The sequence below is a fragment of the Haliotis rubra genome, unplaced genomic scaffold (genome assembly GCF_003918875.1).
Source record: "Haliotis rubra isolate DU_JTF1 unplaced genomic scaffold, ASM391887v1 Scf578, whole genome shotgun sequence".
Taxonomy (NCBI): domain Eukaryota; kingdom Metazoa; phylum Mollusca; class Gastropoda; order Lepetellida; family Haliotidae; genus Haliotis; species Haliotis rubra.
In genome coordinates, this window is record NW_025767277.1 from 459,506 (window position 1) to 473,048 (window position 13,543).

The 13,543-nt window shown below is 39.5% G+C and overlaps 1 protein-coding gene and 1 long non-coding RNA gene across 2 annotated transcripts; both read right to left on the reverse strand.

Annotated features, from left to right (window-relative positions):
• Positions 1–6,922: 6,922 nt before the first annotated feature.
• On the reverse strand, positions 6,923–10,094 carry LOC124254614. The gene is made up of 5 exons (XM_046688447.1): positions 9,823–10,094; positions 9,201–9,244; positions 8,598–8,687; positions 8,317–8,412; positions 6,923–8,182 (listed from the first exon to the last, which is right to left on the reverse strand). The coding sequence occupies exons 1-5, from the start codon at positions 9,945–9,947 to the stop codon at positions 8,157–8,159; spliced, it is 381 nt and encodes a 126-aa protein (XP_046544403.1). The 5' UTR covers positions 9,948–10,094; the 3' UTR covers positions 6,923–8,156.
• Positions 10,095–10,228: 134 nt separating this feature from the next.
• LOC124254633 lies at positions 10,229–12,103 on the reverse strand. Its single transcript, XR_006892506.1, has 3 exons — positions 11,839–12,103; positions 11,210–11,512; positions 10,229–10,933 (listed from the first exon to the last, which is right to left on the reverse strand). It is a non-coding gene; the product is annotated as an uncharacterized LOC124254633 (long non-coding RNA).
• Positions 12,104–13,543: the final 1,440 nt, after the last annotated feature.

The window sequence follows — 13,543 nt, forward strand, 5'->3', positions numbered from 1 at the left end:
TCACCTCGACACCCTACATCAATAACACCCTGACACCACGGGAATACCGCCATCAGAACTACTAACAACAATATCACCTCAACAGTCTACATCAATAACCCTGACACCACGGGAATACCGCCATCAGAACTACTAACAACAATATCACCTCGACAGTCCTACATCAATAACACCCGACACCACGGGAATACCGCCATCAGAACTACTAACAACAATATCACCTCAACAGTCTACATCAATAACACCCTGACACCACGGGAATACCGCCATCAGAACTACTAACAACAATATCACCTCAACAGTCTACATCAATAACACCTGACACCACGGGAATACCGCCATCAGAACTACTAACAACAATATCACCTCAACAGTCTACATCAATAACACCCTGACACCACGGAATACCGCCATCAGAACTACTAACAACAATATCACCTCAACAGTCTACATCAATAACACCCCGACACCACGGGAATACCGCCATCAGAACTACTAACAACAATATCACCTCAACACCCTTACATACATCAATAACACCCCGACACCACGGGAATACCGCCATCAGAACTACTAACAACAATATCACCTCGACACAGTCCGCCATCAATAACAATACACCTGACACCACGGAATACCGCCATCAGAACTACTAACAACAATATCACCTCAACAGTCTACATCAATAACACCCCGACACCACGGGAATACCGCCATCAGAACTACTAACAACAATATCACCTCGACACCCTACATCAATAACACCTTGACACCACGGAATACCGCCATCAGAACTACTAACAACAATATCACCTCAACCCCTACATCAATAACACCCTGACACCACGGGAATACCGCCATCAGAACTACTAACAACAATATCAATTTCGACACTACATCAATAACGGTGCCTGACACCACGGGAATACCGCCATCAGAACTACTAACAACAATATCACCTCGACACCCTACATCAATAACACTTCGACACCACGGAATACCGCCATCAGAACTACTAACAACAATATCACCTCACACACGGGAATACTACATCTAACAACAATATAACAACAGTCCATCAATAACACTTGACACCACGGGAATACCGCCATCAGAACTACTAACAACAATATCATCAACACCTACATCAATAACACTTGACACCACGGGAATACCGCCATCAGAACTACTAACAACAATATCACCTCAACAGTCTACATCATCAATAACACCTGACACCACGGGAATACCGCCATCAGAACTACTAACAACAATATCACCTCAACAGTCTACATCAATAACACCCTGACACCACGGGAATACCGCCATCAGAACTACTAACAACAATATCACCTCAACAGTCTACATCAATAACACCCTGACACCACGGGAATACCGCCATCAGAACTACTAACAACAATATCACCTCAACAGTCTACATCAATAACACCCTGACACCACGGGAATACCGCCATCAGAACTACTAACAACAATATCACCTCAACAGTCTACATCAATAACACACCCTGACACCACGGGAATACCGCCATCAGAACTACTAACAACAATATCACCTCAACAGTCTACATCAATAACACCCTGACACCACGGGAATACCGCCATCAGAACTACTAACAACAATATCAGAAACACTACAACAATTTGACACCACGGGAATACCGCCATCAGAACTACTAACAACAATATCACCTCAACAGTCTACATCAATAACTGACCTGACACCACGGGAATACCGCCATCAGAACTACTAACAACAATATCACCTCAACAGTCTACATCAATAACACCCTGACACCACGGAATACCGCCATCAGAACTACTAACAACAATATCACCTCAACAGTCTACATCAATAACACCCTGACACCACGGGAATACCGCCATCAGAACTACTAACAACAATATCACCTCAACAGTCTACATCAATAACACCCTGACACCACGGGAATACCGCCATCAGAACTACTAACAACAATATCACCTCAACAGTCTACATCAATAACACCCTGACACCACGGGAATACCGCCATCAGAACTACTAACAACAATATCACCTCAACAGTCTACATCAATAACACCCTGACACCACGGGAATACCGCCATCAGAACTACTAACAACAATATCACCTCAACAGTCTACATCAATAACACCCCGACACCACGGGAATACCGCCATCAGAACTACTAACAACAATATCACCTCGACAGTCTACATCAATAACACCCTGACACCACGGAATACCGCCATCAGAACTACTAACAACAATATCACCTCAACATCATTAATTCTACATCAATAACACCCTGACACCACGGGAATACCGCCATCAGAACTACTAACAACAATATCACCTCGACAGTCTACATCAATAACACCCCGACACCACGGGAATACCGCCATCAGAACTACTAACAACAATATCACCTCAACAGTCTACATCAATAACACCCTGACACCACGGGAATACCGCCATCAGAACTACTAACAACAATATCACCTCAACAGTCTACATCAATAACACCCTGACACCACGGGAATACCGCCATCAGAACTACTAACAACAATATCACCTCAACACCCTACATAACTAACACCCCGACACCACGGGAATACCGCCATCAGAACTACTAACAACAATATCACCTCAACACCCTACATAACTAACACCCCGACACCACGGGAATACCGCCATCAGAACTACTAACAACAATATCACCTCAACACCCTACATCAATAACACCCCGACACCACGGGAATACCGCCATCAGAACTACTAACAACAATATCACCTCAACAGTCTACATCAATAACACCCTGACACCACGGGAATACCGCCATCAGAACTACTAACAACAATATCACCTCAACAGTCTACATCAATAAACGACCCCTGACACCACGGGAATACCGCCATCAGAACTACTAACAACAATATCACCTCAACAGTCTACATCAATAACACCCTGACACCACAGGAATACCGCCATCAGAACTACTAACAACAATATCACCTCAACACCCTACATCAATAACACCCCGACACCACGGGAATACCGCCATCAGAACTACTAACAACAATATCACCTCAACATCATACATCAATAACACCATGACACCACGGGAATACCGCCATCAGAACTACTAACAACAATATCACCTCAACACCCTACATCAATAACACCCCGATACCACAGGAATACCACCTTCAGAACTACTAACAACAATATCACTTCAACATCATACACCAATAACACCCCGATACCATGGGAATACCATCTTCAGAACTACTAACAACAATATCACCTCAACACCCTACATCAATAACACCCCGATACCACGGGAATACCATCTTCAGAACTACTCACAACAATATCACCTCAACACCCTACATCAATAACACCCCGATACCACAGGAATACCATCTTCAGAATTACTCACAACAATGTCACATGAACACCCTACATCAATAACACCCCGACAACATGTGAATACCATCTTCAGAATTACTCACAACAATGTCACATGAACACCCTACATCAATAACACCCCGACAACATGTGAATACCATCTTCAGAATTACTCACAACAATGTCACATGAACACCCTACATCAATAACACCCCGACACCACGGACATATCATCTTCAGAACGACTCAAATCAATGTCACCTGAACACCCTACATCAATAATACCATGATGCCAATGAAAGACCATGACTCTTTTAGAAAGTGGAGTACAACGAATCAAACATCCTGCAGTTGGATAAATATGAAACAGTTAACAGTGAAATATTGATACGACATAGTATTTGGTGTCTAAAGTATTTAAACAAACGTTCAATGGCTCTAACCAGTGAAGTGTTAAAGAAAACATAGACTGAAAGGGTATGTTTATACGGTTCTATTCATACCAACATGTATTTTTTGGAACTGTGGATTTATGTCGCGTATCTGGAAACAGGAAAAGGCAAGCAATAGGGGTATCTTCGCCCAACTCAATAGCGGTGGATGCAGCTAAGTACGATTATCTCCCTTCCACTGCAAAACACATTGATTGCATTGCGACACCCCGATGTTGTTATATCCCTGCACATGCATCGACACCTTGATGCTGTGAATCTCGAACAGGGACACAGACACACACATCTACAATACTCCTACAGCAGTTTCATTCATTCACCTGTCGACGTGCTACCTTGGTGCGATGTCAATTAATTTTAGCGTCAGATGTAAAATCACTTGTCCAGTGTATTGATTGAACCCAAAAGGCAGGAAAAAGAATTATTTCTTATGTGAACCTTTTACGGTGAAATGTAATAGATATACGTCTGCTATTATTTCAATGCATTAAGTCTACAGGCCCTTTGTACATAAAGACACTGTCACAATGGCGATATACAAGCTCGTTTTCGGATAATCATTAGATCAGAATTTATAGAAAATGTCAATTTAACAATTTTTTATAAATGGATAGTTGGGTGCGTATACAATCAAAATAGGACTTAAATCTATCGTAGATGATTATATGCAAAACATTTAAGTAGAAAATATAACTCATCTTCCACAATATTAGAGGGGCATTTTTTGCAGAATGTCACGTTATAGGGAACTTACATTTGTGTGCTGCATGTAAATCGAGATAGGCATGTGCATAATTAGTAAACGTTTAAACATGTTGAATATTCTTCAGAGTTAAAAGTCTTAAATTGGTAATGGAATGAATCATATTTTCAGCTTAAGAAATCCTTATGAAAAATGTTCAGGTGATTTAGTTCCAGCTGATGGTAGATGAAGGCACCATGTGACTCTACAGTGTAACCATCACTGATCTTGGTGGTAAGTTGTTTCCTGTGAAAGCCTGGCATTTGTATTTACCACAGACATAGGTTAGCCGAAGGGTACCCGTGTGACATCTCGATTGTTCCAAGATTTCCGTATTGTACGTCACAACGGTATGCTTTTATATTTTAACAGAATTCCGATCCTGGAGGAATGTCAAAGGGTAGCTCTGAGGCTGGTTCCAGCTGATGCAGGAACATGCCAGATCAACAGTACAACCTTGTGGTTCTCATGACAGTCCTGCTGGTCTTGAAACGCTTAGCACCGATTACGTAGTACCATGTCAGGCAACGCCACCATTCAAGGAAACTATTACAACCAAACGCTACATTACAGCATTACTGGTCAGCTAATGCAAATCAAATATCCTTAGCCACTTATCTATGCATACATAAAGGTTAAATAAATGAACATGCTGGGCATACCTAAAACATGGTGTCGACTAGTGAAACATATGTGCATTTGCCAGCAACACGTTTATTATTATGTTGTCATGACAGTGGAATGTCAATGAATTAGTCGATACCACGAATGCTCTAACTATGCAATTTGAGGTTCTCAGGGACATAACTCTTGGAATCTTCCACCGTTTGAAATATACGACTACATGTATCTTGCTGACAAATATGACCTGGTAACGTGCACAGGAAAACATGACTTTCAAGATAATGTCTTGTTGTTGTTTGGAAGTACATTATGTTCAGAATTATATACAGGATACGTACGATAGGATTTAAAGAGCGTACCACTATTACAAGTTTCAGCTTTTACTAGTATTTTGTAAAATGGACATTTGCCAGTCGTGTTATTTATTTCCTGTTTGCTGTGTCCGTGTCACGTTTTTCCTGCAGTTGTGAACAATGGCCCATTGTCGTACATGTTATATAGATATACATATACATGTATAGCATACACATGAGCCATGAGGAAAAGTCAGTATATTTCGATCCTCCATTAACAGGAAAATGCGATAACAAGTCCAGGTGCATGTTATTCCTGAAATAACCAGGAACAAGTGAAAGACTATATGTACGTCATGTAAAATTCTATAGATATGTAAAATTCATTTCGTGTTGATAATAAGCATCATGTTCCTTTAAAAAGGCACTTCATCATTATTTCCAAGGACAAGTATAGACATTGTTTTAAAAGTATTTTCAAGTTGCTGGTAAAAGTAAAAGTAAAATGGGACATTACATCGGACATTATTTTGATCACTAATGCCTCATCGTTATTAACCTAAAATTATCTATTTTAAACCGCTACAATTTAAGTATTCTTCCATATGTCCCACTGTTCAATGTCAACATGACCCGTGAAGGTCCGGGTTAGACTATTGATCTTCAGTAACCCATGCTTGTCGTAAGAGGCGACTCCAGGTTGACACACTGACAGGTGTTGCATCTCAACACCTGTCAACACCTTGATATGTATATATCAAGCACTAGACGGGAAAGGGGAACAACTCGACACACCTTATAAAGCAATGTAAAGTGGGAGGTGTGCATGTGAGACGCATGCAGTAATGATTACCGTGATGTTGCCACAACAGTGTTATGTAATACCGATCGATACCTTGTTGCCCGTAGCAACCTAACTACGCAGTAACAACTTTAAAGGGACACAACTCGTCGACTCTTGGGCTTCATGACAATGACGTGTCTACCAAGAACCGATGTGTAGAATGTGTGTCATCTTCAGGTGACTAAGTGTTTCTTGGTATTAGTGTCAAATGTCAATACCAAGTAAAGCATTCTGTTATGCAGTTGCCCTGACTAGGGTGTGCCACGTTCATAACAAATCTCTAAACAGGTTATTGTTGGTTCCTAGCTACGCATGCGACCTATGCATGTCATTATATTGTTGTTTAGTAAACAACATACAAGTGACACTGCAATAAATGCTATGTTATGTTTGTATCTATTGTAAACACTGGCTTATCATGCCTTCTGTACATGTTCATGATTGCAGTATGTGAGACTCCATTGAAATGTGTATATGCATTTATTCCATAACTGATTCAGCAGTTAACATCAAATTGATCTTTCCATATATGCCAAACTTATCAGATTGTAAGGACTTTTATTCAATTTAGGAACAGGAAAATCGAGATACAAATACGTAGGATGAAGGTGAAAAAGAACAATGGTGAGCGTGATAATACAGTTCAGTTTATACTGTTACCAGCGAAAGCTGTCCATATTTGATAAAATAATTTTCCTGTACACAGCCGCGCTGTATAGTGCAAAATGTGATACGTGTGGTCTATTTTAACATACAAATACATACATAGGCAGACATTTCCATATTGGGATAAATTACCCTAAATGGATATAACAACAATTTTCGGGTGTTAGGCAAATGGTTAAGATCGATTGTGACCACCGATATTTTGTCATCATAGCATATAGTATGATTCTTTGTGCAAAGGCTAATAGGTAAGGACAAGAGGCACTGTTATGCAGTTTGGACATCGATCTTGCAGTTTCTATTAGATACAACCTTCGGCATTGTAATTTCATTCTACATTGGTCACATGGTCGTGTATTTTATCTAAATTGTTTTCCTGTTAGAAACATTATACACGTGCATGCACGTGACTTCGCACAAGGGTATGCCAGTGTCATTTTTTGACAAATATCTTTCTACTTGTAAAGTCGGTAAGTTAATTGTGTGATCATGAATAGATGTTTAGTTAACTACCATATGGTTTGATCCCTAACGACATCAATACATACACGTGTTCTATTACTGACATTGCACAAATGAGATGACTCAGTCACCCCAATGCATGTGACTCTAACTGCAATGCCTTTGCACAATATATGCACCATTAAAACCATATTTGGACATTTGCCATTACAACAAGGATGTAACTATTTATCAACTCAACAAGTGCTCCATGGTGACCAATGAGCGCCCATTTCAGTCGCCTTTCAACTTGGATCAAACAACAAGGAAACACCATGCTTTCAGAACCATGGTTACCTTCCCGGTTGAAACACAAATAACCCCCCAAAATAGAACATCCGGCCTTTGGAATTATGACATTCTTTGAGTTGAAAAGATCGTCCGTTTTAGTCATAATCCAATTCACGCCCTGTCGTTCACCACACCTGAACATGTGTCAAAGTGACCGTTGCCAAAGTGATAGCACGAATATAAAAGGCCAGTGAACAATGCCTTTTTACTGAAAGTCAGGTGCGAACCGTGATTGCATAAGAGTGGAACCACAGCCCTTTTGAGATTTCAACAACAGATGTCAGTGGTGTTTTTCTGTTTCCTCGATCGAAGATTCAGTTCTCATATACGTGTAGATCACCTGAACAATATGAAAATGAATGACAGTTAAAGATAGATAAATTATTTTAAAATAAAAAAAATATGTTTAAAGATTTGAATTGATGACACACACATTACGTTATTCTCGTTTATAATGTTGACGTCTGAAATTACCTGCATTTGGTTCAGTTGGGGTCTTAATGCTTGATATGTTCAGATCCTCGTAGACTTGTGTTGACCTCATTTGAAGACCTTGGTACTCCGAATTACCTGAAAGAATAGGTCACAAGAAAGAACCCTCAGAACGATTCTGGTGTTTGCAGAGATTGAGGTCTCATGTGTTAACATGAGGTCAGTGCCTCTATGACCAGCGTCTGGTCAGATTTCCAGTACGAGGCATTACAGAACAAATGTTATATAATCGACTATGTGCTAATTCCAAATGTCTAACTTACATTCCGTGGGTGATTTTTCAAAGGATTTCAGTCCTGTGTATATCTGTTTGTCACACTCGTTGTCTTGAAGGCCAGAGTAAATACTTGCATCTATTGGATAAGTCAAAGAAAACCTTATAAGTGCAACAAAAATAGATAAAAATATGTTGGTATATCTATGGGGAGTTGAAAAGGATTATGCATAATTGACGGCTGTATGACACATGTCATTGTGGGAAATTGAATTATCGTCAAGGCGAGACTTTTATATGGAAGTCAAATTCTTTATTGTGATAGACACGAGGTTTCTAATTATAGTCTTACTCCTTCATTCACCCGATGAAGGAGTGAGAATATACTTAGAAACGTCGTGTCTATCACAATAAAGAATTTGACTTCCATATAAAAGTGCTGCCATTATGTGTATCACTTCTAAATGCCATTCAAAGAATAATCAATCGTCGCAACAACGTCCTAGTCAACATTATTGTAACAGTTCAATTTGCAATGCGCTTGGCACAGCTGAAGGGAAGGAATGTATGTTGAACGGCTGTGTCACAGCAAACGGGCGACAGTGTAATACAGTGCATGAACATGAGATTTACAATTCATTCGCAATCATACCTTGGGTGTTCTGCATTGCGCCTGTATGTGATGCTCCTTCATTCCTGAAACCATTTTAAATCTATTATACAAAGGCTTTACGTTACGAAAATAATGTACTCTATATTTAGTGTATATCTCTGCATGTTATAATGTTTTGACCACGTTTTGTCACCTGTATTGTTAATGCGCTACAATCGTAAGAAGTGAAATTGCACTTGTGGACAGTGCAAAGGAAATATACTTAAGGCAACTGGAGAATCATCTAAAGTACAATATGTGAATCAAGACTACGTGAACATCCTTAAGATAACAACAATCTCAAGTACATATCATTAGCTAAAAGTAATGCAATATATTCTTATGATTGTTTGTGGATTGGCATCTGAACGTTGGTTATCACTCAACGAGCAGTTAGTCCCAGTGAGTGTCGTGTGTGTTTATATTCAATCTTGAAATAAAAATAAAATATAAAAGAATTAATTTTGAATAATGATCAATAAATAATGTTATACCCTAGGAAAGGATTCCATCAGAATAATAACTCCGAAAAGGGAACCTATTAGATATCCATGATTAAATGATCCGTTGTATGTGTAGTCATAGTTAGTACACCCTGTGTATTACCCGTAAGTAGACCTACTTGGTTTCCTCAAAACACGTGAGAGACTTCCTGGATAAGACGATGATGACTGCATTACCTATCAGTAAAACTACACCGATAGATATCCCTGCTATGACGGCTGGGTCTGAAACAAGATGAACCATGACGTTTCCTTAGATATAATAATTGTAGCCACAAATACGTGTCATATTTCAGCAGGACAATTATTTTTTTCTGTTTGCTGAGAAGAATGAAAGAGAATATTATATATTCTTGTTATGACTATTCAGCTTTGGACAACCATGACGTGTTTTTGTTTACCTATATATTACAGCAAGGTTGCTATTATATTGAGTCTATTAGTGATAGACATGAAACATAGAATTTTTGGATGTCAACTTCTTTATTATGAGGAACAGAATATTTCAGAGAATGCTCTTTCTCTTTCATTCTTCACATTGCTAATCACCAACCAGCGATAAGTAACTATAGGCGTCCCTTGTTTAATTACCAGGTTTGTCTTCTTACCACTTGTGTTACTCTTACATATACAAAAATAAGGTTGTTGCATCCTAGCATTCAATCACCTGATGAAGGAATATGGTCCTTGCATCCTAGCATTCAGTCACCTGATGAAGGAATATGGTCCTTGCATCCTAGCATTCAATCACCTGATGAAGGAATATGCATGCACTCCTAAATGTTGTGTACCTATGTTAAAGAACTTGAAGTTATTATTGTTGATTGAGTTATACAATAAAATTCATAGATGCAAATGCATATTAAGTGCCAATAAATAATTCTTGAATTTTCGAGAAAGAAGCCAAATGAATCATTATCATGCCTTTTAAATGTGATTCTGTCCTCCCCTCAACAGATACAGTGTGTATACTGTCTCCGTATATGTTCCTTGTAATGATCCTCACGTAGTATGTCGTGTCAGAATCGAGATCATTGAGAACAACATGGTGGTACTTCCCTCTTCCTGTTTCTTCATAAGACCCAGCTTCAGCCCAGTGTCTCTTGTCTTTGCTATACTCAACAGTAAAGATCTGAACCGACCCTCCATTAAACTCCTGTTTCCATGCAATATTCAGTGAGGACGAATCCGTAGCATGTACTGTGACATCGGTAGGAGCAAGTGGAGGGCCTGTCGTTGGAAATACGTACAAAATCATCGTTGAATTTAATTGTGGCATTCAATACGGAATGGACAGGTGTCGGAATACACAATGTTTTAATGATTATAATATAGCTCTAAAATGGCGGGACCAAAATTTTATGCCGGTTTTGGCAGTGTGCCGGATAAGACAGGTAACAGTGTGGGCAGGTTTCACTGCATTTACAATTTAATATGCTTATATAGAAAGCTAAATTACGAGTTGACTCTTTATGTGTTAACTGCATGTGTTCAAATATACATTACCTTGTGATACAAGAATAAGAGTTTCCACTCTCTGCCCCACGGCGTTGTTTGCGTGAACCTGGTACAACCCAAAATCGTCTTCTTGTAAGTCTTGCAGGTTTAGAGTGGATGCCACCGTCAATGCCGAGGTACTGGTCTCTCCAGACAAGGATGATAGATTGTTCGGGTAATATCCTTCTGGTCTCATCCAAATGATTGTTGGACGAGGATATGACAGGATTGTGATTGAAAGTATTACATTGCCACCGTGTGATGATACGTATTTGCGGTGTAGAGGGGACATCTCATCAGGTCTGGGCGCACCTTTAGTTGGAAAGAGGATACTTGTATAGGATACAGTGAAACTCTATGGATTCTCTAGACCAAAGAACTACTTTAGCCATTTGATCTGAACTAACTCATGATAGTATTTGATTTACTTTTTTAAAGGACATTCGTTTTGCCCAGTGGCAGGTTAAGAACTATCCAGGAACGTTATCATTAAAGATATGTATATATTCTGATTTTAGTGCAATGTTTTGTGAGTATCTAGTGACAAAAAAACAAACAAATCAAAACAAAAAACCCGTTACTACTGAATTCAGTGAGTGTTATTTATGACGAATGTAATATTTGTCCTGAATGCTTACATCTTACGAAAAGTTCCAAATAGCCTCTAGCAGGATCGTCTACACTGTTTTCAGCTTCACATGAGTATCTCCCTGTGTGTTTACAATCAGCTGCCCATGTATACTCCACCGTCAGAGACTTGAATGTCGTTGTTAGCTCTTTGCGTCCAAATAATAGTTTCAGGGTCGAGAGTGGATTGCTGTCAACTTCACACCTCAGTGTGATCCTGTCACCTTCAGAAACAGTCACTTGGTTTGTTGCGTGGTTGACGGACAGGGTACGTATTTTAGGCTTATCTGAAACAAAACATGAATGAAATTGTCATCAAGAATAATATGTCACAACATTCAAGCATCCAGATCCTGTGGACCGCTATGACCTTCGTGTTTCTTGAAACAAAAATCATTCCCGTTGTGAAACAAACAAATACAATGACATTCACATCAACACAGTCATATCAATGTACATCACAGTTACCTAAACTGTGCCATAATTTCAGGAACTACAAGAGTATCTGGAATCAACATTGCCATGAGTGACTCCGCAGATGGTAAAGCCTTTATTCATTGCTGTATGTTATCCGGGTTATTTTAACGATTTCCCCGTCTAAGGTGTATGCTGTTCAACGTCTGTGAACCGGTGATTATTTCAAATACTCATATGGCGAAAAGAGATATTTTCTAATTGATTTGTTACCCTTGCTGTCCACTATTTGAGAATTCAGAAACTTGGGACATATGCTATATGGAGGGAACATACATTGTGATGAGATAATAGACACTGACCGAAATCTATGTTATCATGCCCTTAGGAAATCACAAACGTGAATAGAATGTCAATAATTACATTGCAGCACATGTGGTTCGAGTCAGAATTCATAATCTCCGGGTTTGTTTTCAAATTATCTGGTAATGGGAAAATAAAAAACTCTAAACTTATGAATCATGTAGCAATGTTAGTCCTGAGACACATTATAGGACTAACAATGATATTTACTCTGTACATCCACTGTCATCTCCACAGAGTCAGATCACACTACAGATGTCCCCACACAAGGCCTGAGGGTGTTTGGAGCTGTACACACATATGTCCAGTATTTTAACAATGATACTTACTCTGTACATCCACTGTCATCTCCACAGAGTCAGATCACACTACAGATGTCCCCACACAAGGCCTGAGGGTGTTTGGAGCTGTACACACATATGTCCAGTATTTTAACAATGATACTTACTCTGTACATCCACTGTCATCTCCACAGAGTCAGATCACACTACAGATGTCCCCACACAAGGACTGAGAGTGTTGGTAACTGTACACACATATGTCCAGTATTTTAACAATGATACTTACACTATACATCCACTGTCACCTCCACAGTGTCAGATCTCACTACAGATGTCCTCCCACAAGGCCTGAGGGTGTTTGAGCTGTACACACATATGTCCAGTATTTTAACAATGATACTTACTCTGTACATCCACTGTCATCTCCACAGAGTCAGATCACACTACAGATGTCCCCACACAAGGACTGAGAGTGTTGGTAACTGTACACACATATGTCCAGTATTTTAACAATGATACTTACACTATACATCCACTGTCACCTCCACAGTGTCAGATCTCACTACAGATGTCCTCCCACAAGGCCTGAGGGTGTTTGGAGCTGTACACACATATGTCCAGTATTTTAACAATGATACTTACTCTGTACATCCACTGT